General features: G+C 46.0%; 1 protein-coding gene across 6 annotated transcripts in view; it reads right to left on the bottom strand.

The window, feature by feature from the left end:
* The window catches only part of LOC135510979 (latent-transforming growth factor beta-binding protein 1-like), a 140,665-nt gene that overhangs the window by 8,101 nt on the left and 113,599 nt on the right, over positions 1-18,965 (bottom strand). For 5 of the 6 annotated variants that reach the window (XM_064932363.1, XM_064932365.1, XM_064932364.1 and 2 more), the window contains 4 exons: positions 17,814-17,954; positions 17,434-17,628; positions 14,459-14,623; positions 9,773-9,922 (listed from right to left, as the gene is read on the bottom strand). In XM_064932363.1, coding sequence (XP_064788435.1) covers positions 9,773-9,922; positions 14,459-14,623; positions 17,434-17,628; positions 17,814-17,954 — 651 coding nt within the window. The remainder of the gene's footprint in view (positions 1-9,772; positions 9,923-14,458; positions 14,624-17,433; positions 17,629-17,813; positions 17,955-18,965) is intronic. The other variant, XM_064932367.1, reaches the window with a different exon arrangement.

Genomic DNA, 18,965 nt, shown 5'->3' with positions numbered 1-18,965 from the left:
CAAGGCCGTGGGCTCCCTAACTGTCTGAGAGGAATGTCATGTTCCCGAGCCCAGGTCTCGTCCATAAAACAGCCCTCCGCCCCAGAGTCTATCAAGGCACTGCAGGAAGCAGATGAACCGGGCCAGTGGAGATGGACCGGAAAGGTAGTGCGTGATCCAGAAGGAGAGGCCTGAGTAGTTGCGCTCACCAGTAGCCCTCCTCTTACTGATGAGCTCTGGCTTTTACTGGACATGAGGTGACAAAATGACCAGCGGAGCCGCAGTAGAGACAGAGGCGATTGGTGATTCTCCGTTCCTTCTCCTTGGCCGAGATGCGGATACCCCCAGCTGCATAGGCTCAGCATCCGAGCCGGCGGAGGAGGGTGGCAGTGATGCGGCAGGTGGCAGTGATGTGGAGAGGGGAGCAACGGAGAACGCGAGCTCCTTTCCACGAGCTCGGCGACGAAGATCAAACCGTCGCTCTATGCGAATAGCGAGAGCTATTAAGGAGTCCAGACTGGAAGGAACCTCCCGGGAGAGGATCTCATCCTTAACCTCGACGAGGAGACCCTCCAGAAAACGAGCGAGCAAAGCCGGCTCGTTCCAGTCACTAGAGGCAGCGAGAGTGCGAAACTCAATAGAATAATCCGTTATGGATCGATTCCCCTGACATAGGGAAGACAGGGCCCTGGAAGCCTCCTCCCCAAAAACAGAACGGTCAAAAACCCGTATCATCTCCTCCTTAAAGTCCTGATACTGGTTAATACACTCAGCCCTCGCCTCCCAGATTGCCGTGCCCCACTCACGCGCCCGTCCGGTAAGGAGAGAAATGACGTAGGCGATGCGGGCTGCGCTCCTGGAGTAAGTGTTGGGCTGGAGAGAGAACACCACATCACACTGAGTGAGGAATGAGCGGCACTCAGTGGGCTCCCCAGAGTAACACGGCGGGTTGTTGATCCTGGGCTCCGGAGACTCGGAAACCCTGGAAGTGGGCGGTGGATCGAGGTGGAGTTGGTGAACCTGTCTTGTGAGGTCGGAGACTTGGACGGCCAGGGTCTCAACGGCATGTCGAGCAGCAGACAATTCCTCCTCGTGTCTGCCTAGCATCGCTCCCTGGATCTCGACGGCGGAGTGAAAAGGGTCCGGAGGCGCTGGGTCCATTCTTGGTCTGATTCTTCTGTTATGTACTTGAGTGAAGACCCAAAGCGGTTTTAACAGAAAACAGAGTTCTTTAATGAAAAACAGGAATGGCATAAATCCTCTTCCAACGTAGTCAATGGAACAAAAGAACGTTAGTATAATGCAGGATGCACCTGCCAGGCAGACTCCGACAGGATAGGACAAGGTGGAAGCAAACGGGACGACAGCTTGCTTCTGGCATCAAAAACACAAACAAGAATCAGACACTGAAAGTAGCAGGAACAGAGAGAGAAATAGAGACCTAATCAGAGGGGGAAGAGAGAACAGGTGGGAAAGAGTGAATGAGCTAGTTAGGGGAGATGTAGAACAGCTGAAGAATGAGAGACAGAGAAGGTAACCTAAAAAGACCAGCAGAGAGAGACAGAGTGAAGAGAAAGGACAGGAACAGACATAACAAGACATGACATGAATGGAAACAAGTCCCCGCAACAATGATCCAACATCTAGTGGAAAGCCTTCCCAGAAGAGGGGAGGCTGTTATAGCAGCAAAGGGGTGACCAACGCCATGTTAATGCCCATGATTTTGAAATGAGATGTTCGACGAGCAGGTGTCCACATACTATTGGTAATGTAGTGTACAATTATCTGTACGGTCCCCTCAATTGAGTAGTGCATTTAAAGCACAGATTCAACCACAAAGACCAGGGAGGTTTAAAAAAAAAGGCATCTATTGATAAATGTGTAAAAAAATAAAAAATAAAGCAGACATTGAATATCCATTTGAGCATGGTGAAGTTATTAATTAGGCTTTGGATGGTGTATCAATATACCCAGTAACTACAAAGATACAGGCGTCTTTTCTAACTCAGCTGCCGGAGAGGAAGGAAACTGTTCAGGGATTTCAATATGAGGCCAATGGTGATTTAAAACAGTTTCATAGATTAATGGTTGTGATATGAGAAAACTGTTGTAGTTACTCAACAATACTAAGCTAAATTACTGAGTGAAAAGAAGGAAGCCTGTACAGAATAACAAATATTCCAAAACATCCTGTTTGCAGCAAGGCACTTAAGTAATACTGCAAAAAATATGGAAAAGAAATAAACATTTTGTCCTGAATGCAAAGCGTTATGTTTGGGGCAAATCCAATATCACCGAGTACCACTCTTCATATTGTCAAGCATGGTGGTGGCTGTGTCATATCATGGGTATGCTTGTCATCGGCAAGAGAGTTTTTAAAGATAAAATAAATGGAATAGAATTGACCACAGGCAAAATCCTAGAGGTAAACCTGGTTCAGTCTGCTTTCCAACAGACACTGGGAGACTAGTTCACCTTTCAGCAGGACAATAACCTAAAACACATGGCCAAATCTACACTGGAGTTGCTTAACAAGACAACATTACATTTTACTGAGTGGCCTAGTTACAGTTTTTAATTAAATCGTCTTGAAAATCTATGGAAAGACTTGAAAATGGCTGTCTAGCAACGAAAAACAATCCAGGTGTGCAAAGCTCTTTAGAGAGACCCCAAAAGACTCACAGCTGTAATCGGCACTAAAGGTGCTTCTACAAAGTATGTACTCAGGGGTGTGAATACTTATGTAAATTAGATATTTCTGTATTTAATTTTCAATAAATTTGCAAACATTTCTAAAAACATATTTTCACTTTGTCATTATTGGTTATTGTGTGTAGATGGGTGAGAATTGTATTTATTTAATAACTTTTGAATTGAGGCTGTAACACAACAAAATGTGGAATAAATCAAGGGGTATGAATACTTTCTGAAGGCACTGTACACACTAAGAAGCAGATACTGTAAATGCAATAAGGTAAATGATTCCATCCTCTATACATAAAGACCAAACATATGACCACAGCATCTGATTTTTTTTTTTTAAATCCCTCTTGAATATACTACAACCAGATACTATAGCAATATAATTATATCTTCACGGTCTATTGGAGGGATTGGCAAGTGGTTCAAGGGGACCACAGTGTTCTCTCTTTTCTCTGTGTGCATGTCCAGAGTGATACATTTTGGAAGAAAGAATATCAAACAAGCACTCAAGTTAAAGGGTTGGCAGAATTCCTAGAAACGCTGTGAGGCCTGGTAGTTTCGTTTGGTCTCCTAGAGCAACTGTGCCGCGTTGTTATGGTACATTTGAGTGCAATGTGTATAAAGAGCCTTTTGGGGCTTGTGAGCTAAGTGGCTGGGCTCACCTCGGGGCAGTACTCAGGGCTTAGGGAAAGCGTGGACCACTGGGTGTGTAGTCTGAAGTGGCTACAGAGTGCTGTGTGTGCGTATGTCCAACCGTCATGGTTAGCAAGAAAACACAGTGGCACCATGTCAAATTAAGTTTAAGTGCTGTGGTTGCAGGTTCACCTGCCTCATCTGAAGCCTCTTCTTTTAGGGTGATACTATAGGCCACCAAGAGCCAACTGTCAGTATCTGAAGAATAAATGTGTGATGTTAAATAAGGTCTCTGATGCTAACAGACCTTGGTCTTGGTGATCTGAACATTGACTGGTTGTCATCGAGTTGTCCTCTCAAAAGAAACATTTAACTATGATTATCACTCCACCAATTAGAATGTATACCAATAGTATTGGATCTCTGACATCAACTTGTATTGATCATATCTACAGTTGAAGTCGGAAGTTTACATACACCATTGAAACTCAAGTTTTTCACAATTCCTGACATTTAATCCTAGTAAAATGTCCCTGTCTTAGTCTGCCTGTCCGTTAGGATCACCACTTTATTTTAATTATGTGAAATGTCAGAACAATAGTAGAGAGAATGATTTATTTCAGCTTTTATTTCTTTCATCACATTCCCAGTGGGTCAGAGATTTACATACACTCAATTAGTACTTGGTAGCATTGCCTTAAAAATGTTTAACTTGGCCTCCTGCGTGGCACAGTGGTCTAGGGCACTGCATCGCAGTGCTAGCTGTGCCACCAGGCTCTGTCGCAGCCGGCCGCGACCGGGAGGTGCATGGGGCGACGCACAATTGGCCTAGCGTCATACGGGTTAGGGACGTTTGGTTGGTAGGGATATCCTTGTCTCATCGTGCACTAGCGGTAAAATTAAAATAAAAAACAAACTTAACTTGGGTAAAACGTTTCAGGTAGCCTTCCACAAGCTTCCCACAATAAGTTGGGTGAATTTTGGCCCATTCCTCCTGACAGAGCTGGTGTAACCGTGTCAGGTTTGTAGGCCTCCTTGCTCACACACACTTTTTCAGTTCTGCCCACAAATTGTCTATAGGATTGAGGTCAGGGCTTTGTGATGGCCACTCCAATACCTTGACTTTGTTGTCCTTAAGCTATTTTGCCACAAGTTTGGAAGAATGCTTGGGGTCAATGTCCATTTGGAAGACCCATTTGTGACATTCTGACTGATGTCTTGAGATGTTGCTTCAATATATCCACATATTTTTCTGGCCTCATGATGCCATCTATTTTATGAAGTGCACCAGTCCCTCCTCCCACAGCAAAGCACCCCCACAACATGATGCAGCCCCCCCCGTGCTTCACGGTTGGGAGGGTGTTCTTCGGCTTGCAAGCCTCCCCCTTTTACCTACAAACATAAAGATGGGCATTATGGCTAAACAGTTCTATTTTTGTTTCATCAGACCAGAGGACATTTCTCCAGAAAGTATGATCTTTGTCCCCATGTGCAGTTGCAAACCATAGTCTGGCTTTTTTTATGGTGGTTTTGGAGCAGTGGCTTCTTCCTTGCTGAGTGGCCTTTCAGGTTATGTCGATATAGGACTCGTTTTTACTGTGGATAGAGATACTTTTGTACCTGTTTCCTCCAGCATCTTCACAAGGTCCTTTGCTGTTGTTCTGGGATTGATTTGCACTTTTCGCACCAAAGTACGTTCATCTCTAGGAGACAGAACGCGTCTCCTTCCTGAGCGGTATGACGGCTGCGTGGTCCCATGGTGTTTATACTTGCGTACTATTGTTGTACTGATGAATGTGGCACCTTCAAGCATTTGGAAACAGCTCCCAAGGATAAACCAGACTTGTGGAGATCTACAATATTTTTTCTGAGGTCTTGGCTGATTTCTTTTGATTTTCACCTGGTGTCAAGCAAAGAGACACAGAGTTTGAAGGTCGGCCATGAAATACATTCACAGGTACACCTCCAATTGACTCAAATGATGTCAATTAGCCTATCAGAAGCTTCTAAATCCATGACTTCATGTTCTGGAATTTTCCAAGCTGTTTAAAGGCTCAGTCAACTTAGTGTATGTGAACTTCTGACCCACTGGAATTGTGATACAATGAATTATAAGTGAAATTATCTGTCTGTAAACAATTGTTGGAAAAATTACTTGTGTCATGCACAAAGTAGGTGTCCTAACCGACTTGCCAAAACAATAGTTTGTTAACAAGAAATTTGTGGACTGGTTGAAAAACAAGTTTTAATGACTCCAACCTAAGTGTATGTAAACTTCCGACTGCAACTGTATATTACGATACACTTCTAAGCTGTGGGAGGATCACCTCCTACAATTTTGGGATGATTTTCTTCGTTTTAGATTCAAAAGCAGCGCAGCGTCATCCCACATTGTATTTTCCACTTCATATTCTGCTATGTTTTGTATTTATGTTTATTTTTGTGTTATTTTTGTGTTTGGAATAGAACAGATACTATTGCATCAAATCAAAATCAAATCAAATTTATTTGTCACATACACATGGTTAGCAGATGTTAATGCGAGTGTAGCGAAAAGCTTGTGCTTCTAGTTCCGACAATGCAGTAAAAACCAACGAGTAATCTAACCTAACAATTCCAAAACTACTTATACACACAAGTGTATGGGATAAAGAATATGTACATGAAGATATATGAATGAGTGATTGTACAGAACGGCATAGGCAAGATGCAGTAGATGGTATCGAGTACAGCATATACATATGAGATGAATAATGTAGGGTATGTAAACAAAGTGGCATAGTTTAAAGTGGCGAGTGATACATGTATTATATAAAGATGCAATAGATGATATAGGGTACAGTATACAGTGCCTTGCAAAAGTATTCGGCCCCCTTGAACTTTGCGACCTTTTGCCACATTTCAGGCTTCAAACATAAAGATATAAAACTGTATTTTTTTTGTGAAGAATCAACAACAAGTGGGACACAATTATGAAGTGGAACGACATTTATTGGATATTTCAAACTTTTTTAACAAATCAAAAACTGAAAAATTGGGCGTGCAAAATTATTCAGCCCCTTTACTTTCAGTGCAGCAAACTCTCTCCAGAAGTTTAGTGAGGATCTCTGAATGATCCAATGTTGACCTAAATGACTAATGATGATAAATACAATCCACCTGTGTGTAGTCAAGTCTCTGTATAAATGCACCTGCACTGTGATAGTCTCAGAGGTCCGTTAAAAGCGCAGAGAGCATCATGAAGAACAAGGAACACACCAGGCAGGTCCTGAAATGTGGCAAAAGGTCGCAAAGTTCAAGGGGGCCGAATACTTTCGCAAGGCACTGTATACATATACATATGAGATGAGTAATGTAGGGTATGTCTGTGGACCTATTTGGGCGGTAAGCAAATTGGAGTGGGTCTAGGGTGTCAGGTAGGGTGGAGGTGATATGGTCCTTGTCTAGTCTCTCAAAGCACTTCATGATGATGGAAGTGAGTGCTACGGGGCGGTAATCGTTTAGCTCAGTTACCTTAGCTTTCTTGGGAACAGGGACAATGGTGGCCCTCTTGAAGCATGTGGGAACAGCAGACTGGGATAAGGATTAATTGAATATGTCCGTAAACACACCAGCCAGCTGGTCTGCGCATGCTCTGAGGACGCGGCTGGGGATGCTGTCTGGACCTGCAGCCTTGCGAGGATTACAGATAGCTGATGTTCTGAAAGAGCTGCAAAATCTGGCCCCCTACAAATCAGCCGGGCTCGACTATCTGGACCCTCTCTTTCTAAAATAATCTGCTGAAATTGTTGCAACCCCTATTATTAGCCTGTTCAACCTCTCTTTTGTATCGTCTGAGATTCCAAAAGATTGGAAAGCTGCCGCGTTCATCCCCCTCTTCAAAGGGGGTGACTCTCTAGACCCAAACTGCTACAGTCCTATATCTATCCTACCTTTCTAAGGTCTTCGAAAGCCAAGTTAACAAACAGATTACCAACCATTTTGAATCCCACCGTACCTTCTCCGCTATGCAATCTGGTTTCAGAGCTGGCCATGGGTGCACCTCAGCCACGCTTAAGGTCCTAAACGACATCATAACCGCCATCGATAAGAGACATTACTGTGCGGCCGTATTCATCGACCTAGCCAAGGCTTTCGACTCTGTCAATCACCACATTCTTATTGGCAGATGGTTTCTCAAATGATTGCCTCGCCTGGTTTACCAACTACTTCTCTGATAGAGTTCAGTGTGTCAAACCAGAGGGCCTGTTGTCCGGACCTCTGGCAGTCTCTACGGAGGTGCCACAGGGTTCAATCCTCGGGCCGACTCTCTTCTCTGTATACATCAATGATGTTGCTCTTGCTGCTGGTGATTCTCTGATACAACTCTACGCAGACGACACCATTCTGTATCCTTCTGGCCCCTCTTTGGACACTGTGTTCACTAACCTCCAGATGAGCTTCAATGCAATACAACTCTCCTTCCGTGGCCTCCAACTGATCTTAAACGCAAGTAAAACTAATGCATGCTATTCACTGCCCGCACCTGCTTGCCTGTCCAGCATTACTACTCTGGACAGCTCTGACTTAGAATACGTGGACAACTACAAATACCTAGGTGTGTGGTTAGACTGTAAACTCTCCTTCCAGACTCACATTAAGCATCTCCAATCCCAAATTAAATCTAGAATTGGCTTCCTATATTGCAACAAAGCATCCTTCACTCATGCTGCCAAACATACCCTCGTAAAACTGACCATCCTACCGATTCCCGACTTCGGTGATGTCATCTATAAAATAGCCTCCAACACTACTCAACAAACTGGATGCAGTCTATCACAGTGCCATCCGTTTAGTAACCACAGCCCCATACACTACCCACCATTGCGACCTGTACGCTCTCGTTGGTTGGCCCTCGCTTCATACTCGTCGCCAAACCCACTGGCTACAGGTTATCTACAAGTCTCTGCTAGGTAAAGCCCCGCCTTATCTCAGCTCACTGGTCACCATAGCAGCACCAACTCGTAGCACGCGCTCCAGCAGGTATATCTCACTGGTCACCCCCTGGTCTCACTGCTTTTTGTTCTATGTTGCTCTGTCTGTATGCTAAGTCTTGCTTGTCCTATGTTGCTCTGTCTGTATGCTCTGTCTTGCTTGTCCTATGTTGCTCTGCGTGTGCTCACTGCTCAATGATTGTCTATATTGTAATTGTTTTTAATAACCTGCCCAGGGACTGCGGTTGAAAATTAGCCAGCTTTCTAAAACCGGCACTTTTACTGAAACGTTGATTAATGTGCACTGTCCCTGTAAAAATAAAATAAAAAAGCAAATTCCTCCTTTGGTCATCGTTCCTTCCAGTTCTCTGCTGACTGGAACGAACTGCAAAAATCTCTGAAGCTGGAGACTCATATCTCCCTCACTAGCTTTAAGCACCAGCTGTTAGAGCAGCTCACAGATCACTGCACCTGTACATAGCCCATCTGTAAACAGCCAATCTATCTACCTACCTCATCCCCATACTGTATTTATTTATTTATCTTGCTCCTTTGCACCCCAGTATCTCTACTTGCACATTCATCTTCTGCACATCTACCATTCCAGTGTTTAATTGCTATATTGTAATTACTTCGCCACCATGGCCTATTTATTGCCTTACCTCCCTTAACTTACCTCATTTGCACTCACTGTAAATTGACTTTTTGTTTTCTTTTGTTCTACTGTATTATTGACTATGTTTTCTTTATTCCATGTGTAACTCTGTGTTGTTGTATGTGTCGAATTGCTATGCTTTATCTTGGCCAGGTCGCAGTTGCAAATGAGAACTTGTTCTCAACTACCCTACCTGGTTAAATAAAGGTGAAATAAACAAATAAAATAAAACCCTTTGTGCAAGAGCTATTGAAGATTTAATGGACCCATCCAAAATCAGCACCCACAGCCAGCGAGCTCACTGAGACTCTTTACAAGGACTTAATCACCCCTTCTGATACCAACTAACAATACACATTACATATAATACCAAAAGCATTGGATTTTGTTCAAAACATTCTCTAAGACCTAACGCTGAACTGGAGATGAGCATAAAGGGTGTGCCTATTATGGAAGTTGAGGAAGCTGAACTCGTAACATTGGATGTTCAGTTATTATGGTCAAGTTGTTGTGAAGATGGGGAGAGGTATGTTCCTCTGTTATAATTTTTTTATTGATTTTTTATGATTATGCACTGCTCGACAGCAATTGTTCAGGCTCTGGTCTTGTCCCATCATGATGACTGTCCGGTAATATGGTCAGGTGTACCAAAGAAAGAACTAGCAAAGCTGCAGCTATCTCAAAACCGAACAGCACGCCCTGCACTTCACTGCACATGCAGACCTAACATAAACAACATGCATGATAGCCTTTCCTGGTTGAGGGCTGAGGAGAGATTGACTACTTCTCTTCTAGTCCATTTAGTGTGTGTCCTCCACCTGTCACTTACCCACACACGCCATGCGGGACATGTCCAGGGTGTATCCGTCGAAGCAGTCGCAGGTGTAGCCCTCCTGTACCCGCACGCAGCGCCCGTTCTCACAGCCATTCAGAATGCCACACTCTTCCGCTCTCAGGCCCTCAAACGCATCGGACAGGTCTGCAGGATGGAGGAAGTGGGACAGGGGGTAAGAAAGAGGTGTTTTATTCACCCAAGTCAGATGAGGATATAAGTAAGCAAAAAGGCCCGAGGGGGTAGGGTATATGGCCAATATACCACGGCTATGGGCAGCTCTTAACTTCTTCGATATAGGGGGAGATCTTTTAATTTTTGGATGAAAAACGTTCCCGTTTTAAACAAGATATTTTGTCACAAAAAGATTCTCGACTATGCATACAATTGACAGCTTTGGAAAGAAAACACTCTGACGTTTCCAAAACTTCAAAGATATTGTCTGTGAGTGCCACAGAACTGATGTTACAGAAAAAACCCTGATAAAAATACAATCAGGAAGTGCCGCATGGCAATGACTCCTTATATGGCTGTGGAGGAGCTAGGAGTCAGCTTACCTTTTCCACGTTTTCCCCAAGGTGTCTGCAGCATTGTGACGTATTTGTAGGCATATCATTGGAAGATTGACCATAAGAGACTACATTTACCAGGTGGTCGCTTGGTGTCCTCCGTCGCAATTATTGCATAATCTCCAGCTGCAGTATTTTTCCGTTTGCCTCTGATGACAAACCGACTGCCAGGAATGATTTTTCATCTAATAGAATTGTGAAAAACACCTTGAGGATTGATTCTAAACAACATTTGCCATGTTTCTGTCAATATTATGGAGCTAATTTGGAAAAAAGTTTGGCGTTGTATTTTTATTTATTTCACCTTTATTTAACCAGGTAGGCTAGTTGAGAACAAGTTCTCATTTGCAACTGCGACCTGGCCAAGATAAAGCATAGCAGTGTGAACAGACAACACAGAGTTACACATGGAGTAAACAATAAACAAGTCAATAACACAGTAGAAAAAAAGGGTCTATATACATTGTGTGCAAAAGGCATGAGGATGTAGGCAAATAATTACAATTTTGCAGATTAACACTGGAGTGATAAATGATCAGATGGTCATGTACAGGTAGAGATATTGATGTGCAAAAGAGCAGAAAAGTAAATAAATAAAAACAGTATGGAGATGAGGTAGGTAAAATTGGGTGTGTTATTTACCGATAAGACTATGTACAGCTGCAGCGATCGGTTAGCTGCTCAGATATCTGATGTTTGAAGTTGGTGAGGGAGATAAAAGTCTCCAACTTCAGTGATTTCTGCAATTCGTTCCAGTCACAGGCAGCAGAAAACTGGAACGAAAGGCGGCCAAATGAGGTGTTGGCTTTAGGGATGATCATTGAGATACACCTGCTGGAGCGCGTGCTACGGGTGTGTGTTGCCATCGTGACCAGTGCACTGAGATAAGGCAGAGCTTTACCTAGCATGGACTTGTAGATGACCTGGAACCAGTGGGTCTGGCGACGAATATGTAGCGAGGGCCAGCCGACTAGAGCATACAGGTTGCAGTGGTGGGTGGTATAAGGTGCTTTAGTGACAAAACGGATGGCACTGTGATAAACTGCATCCAGTTTGCTGAGTAGAGTGTTGGAAGCTATTTTGTAGATGACGTTGCCGAAGTCAAGGATCGGTAGGATAGTCAGTTTTACTAGGGTAAGTTTGGCTGCATGAGTGAAGGAGGCTTTGTTGCGGAATAGAAAGCCGATTCTGGATTTGATTTTCGATTAGAGATGTTTGATATGAGTCTGGAAGGAGAGTTTACAGTCTAGCCAGACACCTAGGTACTTATAGATGTCCACATATTCAAGGTCGGAACCATCCAGGGTGGTGATACTAGTCAGGCGTGCAGGTGCAGGCAGCGAACGGTTGAAAAGCATACATTTGGTTTTACTAGCGTTTAAGAGCAGTTGGAGGCCACGGAAGGAGTGTTGTATGGCATTGAAGCTTGTTTGGAGGTAAGATAGCACAGTGTCCAAGGACGGGCCGGAAGTATATAGAATGGTGTCGTCTGCGTAGAGGTGGATCAGGTAATCGCCTGCAGCATGAGCAACATCATTGGTATATACAGAGATAAGAGTCGGCCCGAGAATTGAACCCTGTGGCACCCCCATAGAGACTGCCAGAGGACCGGACAGCATGCCCTCCGATTTGACACACTGCACTCTGTCTGCAAAGTAGTTGGTGAACCAGGCAAGGCATTCATCAGAAAAACCAAGGCTACTGAGTCTGCCGATAAGAATGTGGTGATTGACAGAAAAAAGCCTTGGCAAGGTTGATGAAGACGGCTGCACAGTACTGTCTTTTATCGATGGCCGTTATGATATCGTTTAGTTCCTTGAGCGTGGCTGAGGAAACCAGACCGGCTCGGAAACCAGATTGCACAGCGGAGAAGGTACGGTGTGATTTGAGATGGTCAGTGACCTGTTTGTTGACTTGGCTTTCGAAGACCTTAGATAGGCAGGGCAGGATGGATATAGGTCTGTAACAGTTATAAGTGACTGCATTTTCGTTTTTTTTTCCTTAGCCAAACTTGATGAACAAAACGGAGCTATTTCTCTTACACAAATAATCTTTTTGGAAAAAATGAACATTTGCTATCTAACTGAGAGTCTCGTCATTGAAAACATCCGAAGTTCTTCAACGGTAAATGATTTTATTTGAATGCTTTTCTTGTTTTTATGAAAATGTTGCCTGCTGAATGCTAGGCTTAATGCTATGCTAGGCTATCAATACTCTTACACAAATGCTTGTGTAGCTTTGGTTAAAGCATATTTTGAAAATCTGAGATGACAGTGTTGTTAACAAAAGGCTAAGCTTGTGTTTCAATCTATTTATTTCATTTCATTTGCGATTTTCATGAAAAGGAAACGTTGCGTTATGGTAATGAGCTTGAGGCTATGATTACGCTCCCGGATACGGGATTGCTCAACGCTAGAGGTTAAGCCATATACCACACACCCCTGAAGTACCGTATTGCCATTATAAACAGGTTACCAATGTAAATAGAACAGAAAACAAGTCGTTTTGGTATATTATATACTACAGCTTTCAAGCAATCAGCATCCAGGAGCGAAACTACCCGTTTTATAATGAATGATAATGACTCCAACACCATCATTAAGTTTGCCGATGACAAGAGTGGTAGGCCTGATCACCGACAACGACGAGACAGCCTATAGGGAGGAGGTCAGAGACCTGGCCGTGTGGTGCCAGGACAACAACCTCTCCATCAACGTGATCAAGACAAAGGAGATGATTGTGGACTACAGGAAAAGGAGGACTGAGCACGCCCCCATTCTCATCGACGGGGCTGTAGTGGAGCAGGTCGAGAGCTTCAAGTTCCTTGGTGTCCACATCACCAACGAACTATCATGTCCAAACACACCAAGACAGCCGTGAAGAGGGCACGACAAAGCCTATTCCCCCTCAGGAGACTGAAAAGACTTGGGTCCTCAGATCCTACAGCTGCACCTGTAGAACTGTTCAGCCTCCGACCGCAAGGCACTACAGAGGGTAATGCGTACGGCCCAGCACATTACTGGGGTCAAGCTTCCTGCCATCCAGGACCTCTATACCAGGCGGTGTCAGAGGAAGGCCCAGTACATTACTGGGGTCAAGCTTCCTGCCATCCAGGACCTCTATACCAGGCGGTGTCAGAGGGTAGTGCGTACGGCCCAGCACATTACTGGGGTCAAGCCTCCTGCCATCCAGGACCTCTATACCAGGCGGTGGCAGAGGGTAGTGCGTACGGCCCAGCACATTACTGGGGTCAAGCTTCCTGCCATCCAGGACCTCTATACCAGGCGGTGGCAGAGGGTAGTGCGTACGGCCCAGCACATTACTGGGGTCAAGCTTCCTGCCATCCAGGACCTCTATACCAGGCGGTGTCAGAGGAAGGCCCAGTACATTACTGGGGTCAAGCTTCCTGCCATCCAGGACCTCTATACCAGGCGGTGTCAAAGGGAGGCCCTAAAAATGGTTAAAGACTCCAGAAACCCTAGTCATAGACTGTTCTCTCTGCTAACGCACGGCAAGCGGTACCGGTACCCCCTGTATATAGCCTCGCTATTGTTATTTTATTGCTGCTTTTAAAATATTTGTTACTTCAATTTTTTTACTTATCTATTTTTTACTTTACACTTATTTGTCTTAAAACTGCATTGTTGGTTAAGGGCTTATACTCAAGCATTTCACTGTAAGGTTGTATTCGGCACATGTGACAAATAACATTTGATTTGATTTGACTTATGTAAGATGTGAATGCAGTGAAATTACTTACGAATGTATACTCACATTAGTATGACAGAAATGTCTTAATTTTAAGTAAAATATTGAGATTTACCTTGCTTGATTAGATACAATAATTGATCATTAATAATAATGTATTTATGACCTTGGAAGACCTTGGTTACACTGAAAATACAGACGAACATGACTACTATTTCTGCCTACCTACAGAAAAATTATTGTGGTCAGGACATGTAGTAATTCATATGGACACATGATGGCAGCAACGAGCTATCATTGAGAGAATAGGCAGCTTGTCCCAACCTCTCCATCAGCTCCTTATTTTCTCTGCCTGTTTGAGCTTCATCAGTATGTTTTACGGTGTGGTGGGGACTGGTTCACTCACTCTCCTCGTCCTCGTACAGGGGCAGGGCACCAGGCTGGTCGGGGTGAGGCTCGTAGTCCAGGCTGACCTCGTACTCCTGGACAGGGCCGGCCACGAGGGCATCGCGACCATACGGATGCCCCTGTCCTCCACTCATTGCCACGTTACACATGGAGGCATAGTCCTCTGTGAGATAATGGAGAGAGAGACTGAGACATGACCATCTGACGGAAACGAGAGAGACATACATATCCTCTAAGAGAGGGAAAGAAAAAGAGAAAAAGAGATTGAAAGAGATCGAGACATCTGAAACAAAGAGAGATGGGAGAAGAGAGAGGCTGAGTAGCCTTCAGACCACAGTACCATATGAGGAGCCAGAGAAGGATATCTGCAGCCGTCACTTCTATTCCAACCCAAAGAGAGAATACATGACAAATAGCTAATACGTTTGATAAATACAACTCTTTTCTTTCATTCTAAGAACTGCAGGACATCCAAAATGTCAACACTTCCATGGTTCTTCCAAGTAATTACATTGCCATCATCACTTGGCTTAGAAGACAGAGGGATATTTGACTAAAGTGAATTACTCTGGTTTGTGGCTAGCGGCTGACTTCCCTACTGAATGTGTCTTTCAACACACAGCACAGCACCTGCTCTGATCCCCCTCCTTCCTGGTTACTGTACTGTGGGAACCTAACCCAGAGTCTTTCATCTGCACACCCCGGCCAGCCATCCCCTACAGTCCCCTGCTAATCCCACGCACCTGCCTGCCTCCGCTCTCTCCCACAAGAACGTCTAAACAGGAGACGCATCAGAGAGGGACCGCAGAGAGATCTGGATGGACCTGATGAGAACAAACGAGCGTGTGTTCTGTTCTGGTCTCTCTATGGAGAGCAGTGGTGAGCTCACACACCTCACACACCTGCATCTGAGTTATTCAGTAAAGATCCGAGTGGGAGATCGAATGTTGGACGAGAAGAAACACTCTTCCATAAGGGTGTTTCGCAAATCTTTGAAAACCTAAAAGTGACCCAGACTTCGAAATGTATTATTCTGGATTCTGTCAATGTTTCTGAATGAGATAAAAAAAAAACAGCTTTTGTAAAGCGTGCAAGCGGCAGAAAGAGCAGCTGTAGACTGATGTCGCACAGCTACAATGTTCAAACCTAGCTCTTGTGACTTATCAACGGCACCTACTAAACTGTCGGTTCAACATCATTCTCACACGAAGATACGAATTCCAAGACAAACTGCTTGGAAATCACATAAAACTCACATTTAAAAATCCCCAACTCTACCAGTTCCATCTTCCAGTGGGCTGGGACAGCAGTGTTGTTTATTTAGAGGGAGGTCCCCACGTCCCAGTCCCCACGTCCCAGTCCGCAAGTCCCCATAATACACAAGCATTAGCAACCAGCCCTCCACCCTGGCAGCGTGGTGGGGACACGCATTAGCAACCAGCCCTCCACCCTGGCAGCGTGGTGGGGACACGCATTAGCAACCAGCCCTCCACCCTGGCAGCGTGGTGGGGACACACAATAGCAACCAGCCCTCCACCCTGGCAGCGTGGTGGGGACACGCATTAGCAAACAGCCCTCCACCCTGGCAGCGTGGTGGGGACACACAATAGCAACCAGCCCTCCACCCTGGCAGCGTGGTGGGGACACACAATAGCAACCAGCCCTCCATCCTGGCAGCGTGGTGGGGACACAAAATAGCAACCAGCCCTCCACCCTGGCAGCGTGGTGGGGACACACAATAGCAACCAGCCCTCCATCCTGGCAGCGTGGTGGGGACACACAATAGCAACCAGCCCTCCACCCTGGCAGCGTGGTGGGGACACACAATAGCAACCAGCCCTCCACCCTGGCAGCGTGGTGGGGACACACAATAGCAACCAGCCCTCCACCCTGGCAGCGTGGTGGGGACACACAATAGCAACCAGCCCTCCATCCTGGCAGCGTGGTGGGGACACAAAATAGCAACCAGCCCTCCACCCTGGCAGCGTGGTGGGGACACACAATAGCAACCAGCCCTCCATCCTGGCAGCGTGGTGGGGACACACAATAGCAACCAGCCCTCCACCCTGGCAGCGTGGTGGGGACACGCATTAGCAACCAGCCCTCCATCCTGGCAGCGTGGTGGGGACACAAAATAGCAACCAGCCCTCCACCCTGGCAGCGTGGTGGGGACACGCATTAGCAACCAGCCCTCCATCCTGGCAGCGTGGTGGGAACACGCATTAGCAACCAGCCCTCCACCCTGGCAGCGTGGTGGGGACACACAATAGCAACCAGCCCTCCATCCTGGCAGCGTGGTGGGGACACGCAATAGCAACCAGCCCTCCATCCTGGCAGCGTGGTGGGGACACACAATAGCAACCAGCCCTCCATCCTGGCAGCGTGGTGGGGACACGCAATAGCAAACAGCCCTCCACCCTGGCAGCGTGGTGGGGACACGCAATAGCAACCAGCCCTCCATCCTGGCAGCGTGGTGGGGACACACAATAGCAAACAGCCCTCCACCCTGGCAGCATGGTGGGGACAAGCATTAGCAAACAGCCCTCCACCCTGGCAGCATGGTGGGGACAAGCATTAGCAACCAGCCCTCCCTGCCTAGACACAGGGGAGTGGAAAAGGGGAGTGGTAGAGGATTGGCCCCAGGGCAGGCTAGATCTCGGAGCCTCCAGGGGACAGGAGCATTAGAAGGCACCTGGCAGAGGCAAAGCCTAATGAGGTGTCACTAGTCCTGGGTATGAGGTCTGAAAGAGCCTGGTCCACCACAGGAAGGACCACGTCTGGTTCAAGCACCGACCACCAGAATCACTCTGAGAACAGCTGTATGGGATTCTATAATGTACCTCACACGAGACTGGATGAAGAAGCATTTACCTAAAAATGAGCTCTATTCACAAAGGATAATAGGTCATGGATAAAGTCATTATAACAGTAGCGTTGATAGATGGACATGAATGCTGGTGTGGTTTGTAGTACCTGTGTTCTTGAGGGGGCAGAGGGTACAGTCCATGCCCCAGGCCTCTCCAAACAGACAGCAACACTCTGTGTATGTGGTCTTTCTGTTGGCAAGGGGCTTGGTGCAGGTCAGAGTGTCTGTCAGAGTGTCTGTCAGATTGTCTGTTACTGTCTGCCAGCAAACACCCTGGTAGCCAGTCTGCTCACCATGTTGCTCTGCAACAGACACAGTACATCTCAATCACAATCACTCACTATGAAACACACAATACGGTGTGACAAGTTCTACGATCTCCACGAGAAAGACATTTTTAAAAACGTGTTTACGAAAACAGAGACAATATAAGAGCATGCTAACCTTAAACCATGCTTATTTTAGCATCCTTCATAAGGGTTCTTACCTGCCACGTCAGGGGCGATCACACAGCTCTTGTTGTCAGAGTCCAACACCATCGGGTGTGTACAGAAACACATGTAGGAGCCATGTGTGTTCAAACACACTCCCTCCACACAGCTAGACACCTCCTGACACTCATCAATATCTGTGTGGGGGGGGGAGTGGAGACAAATATTTGAAAAGGTGCTGTTGGGAGTTCTGTCGTCTCAGCCCGATTCCCTTAATGAAACGCAGTCCGCACGCCTGCCGCACAAACACACAGCCATTTACACTCATTAACCTATCCAATTAAGCATCCACTTACATAGAACGGAGACAGAAATGCTTCAATTTAGGAATCAGGCTAATAAACTGCATTTTCTATTTCCTATTGATGAGAGGGCAAATCCGTTTCCCTTGTGTTAGTAGAAACAAAAGTATGTGTCAGAGACAGTAAACATGTTTTTATGAATGATAGCTCAACTACTACAGCTTCAAGGGGGTTGTTTGCAGGTGTTGGGACAAATCAACCTCGCGTTTGGATTGTGTGTCAGCCCCAAAAGGAAAGACATGTATTTCTGAAATGTGCAGCCACAGCAAACGCATTAGATACACATCAGGCCTGTGGTTTCATAATTGCTGAGGAAATGAATGAACAAAAAAAACATATCCACCCAGACATACAACTGAAATACACATCCACTCAATATTCTACACTTTCAAAAATACCCCTCCATCCCTTTTAAGAAATATCCTCATATCGCAAATAGAACACGGCCATAAGACTGGTGGTGGTAGTGGTTGGTTTCTCTAGTCCACGCGTAACGGGGTAAAACCGGGACTGTCCGGGGTACAGGCCAAACCTCTGCTGGAGCCTCCGCCCAGTCTCAGCCTGTCCAAATAATCCAACACAAATGTGGCGGAACTCCGCAGGCGGACCACAGGCATCCTGCGCTTGTGTCCCGAGGCCAAGGGTGCGGTGTGGGGCCCGGCAGAGGGCCAGGGTCCCTCCAGTGTGGCCCGGTTGGTGGTTTGGGACTTGCTGCCTGGGCCTGCTGGGTTTGGCACATAGGTCACCGCAGTCTGGCCCTGCGTCACCCCCAGAGTGTCCCGTGTCCCCGCCCTGCCTCTCACCAGGCCCTGACCCTACCTAACCCAGGGAGGGGCCCCACCCCAC

This window comes from Oncorhynchus masou, chromosome 23 (genome assembly GCF_036934945.1).
Source record: "Oncorhynchus masou masou isolate Uvic2021 chromosome 23, UVic_Omas_1.1, whole genome shotgun sequence".
Taxonomy (NCBI): domain Eukaryota; kingdom Metazoa; phylum Chordata; class Actinopteri; order Salmoniformes; family Salmonidae; genus Oncorhynchus; species Oncorhynchus masou.
This window is presented reverse-complemented; position numbering and strand designations above follow the sequence as displayed.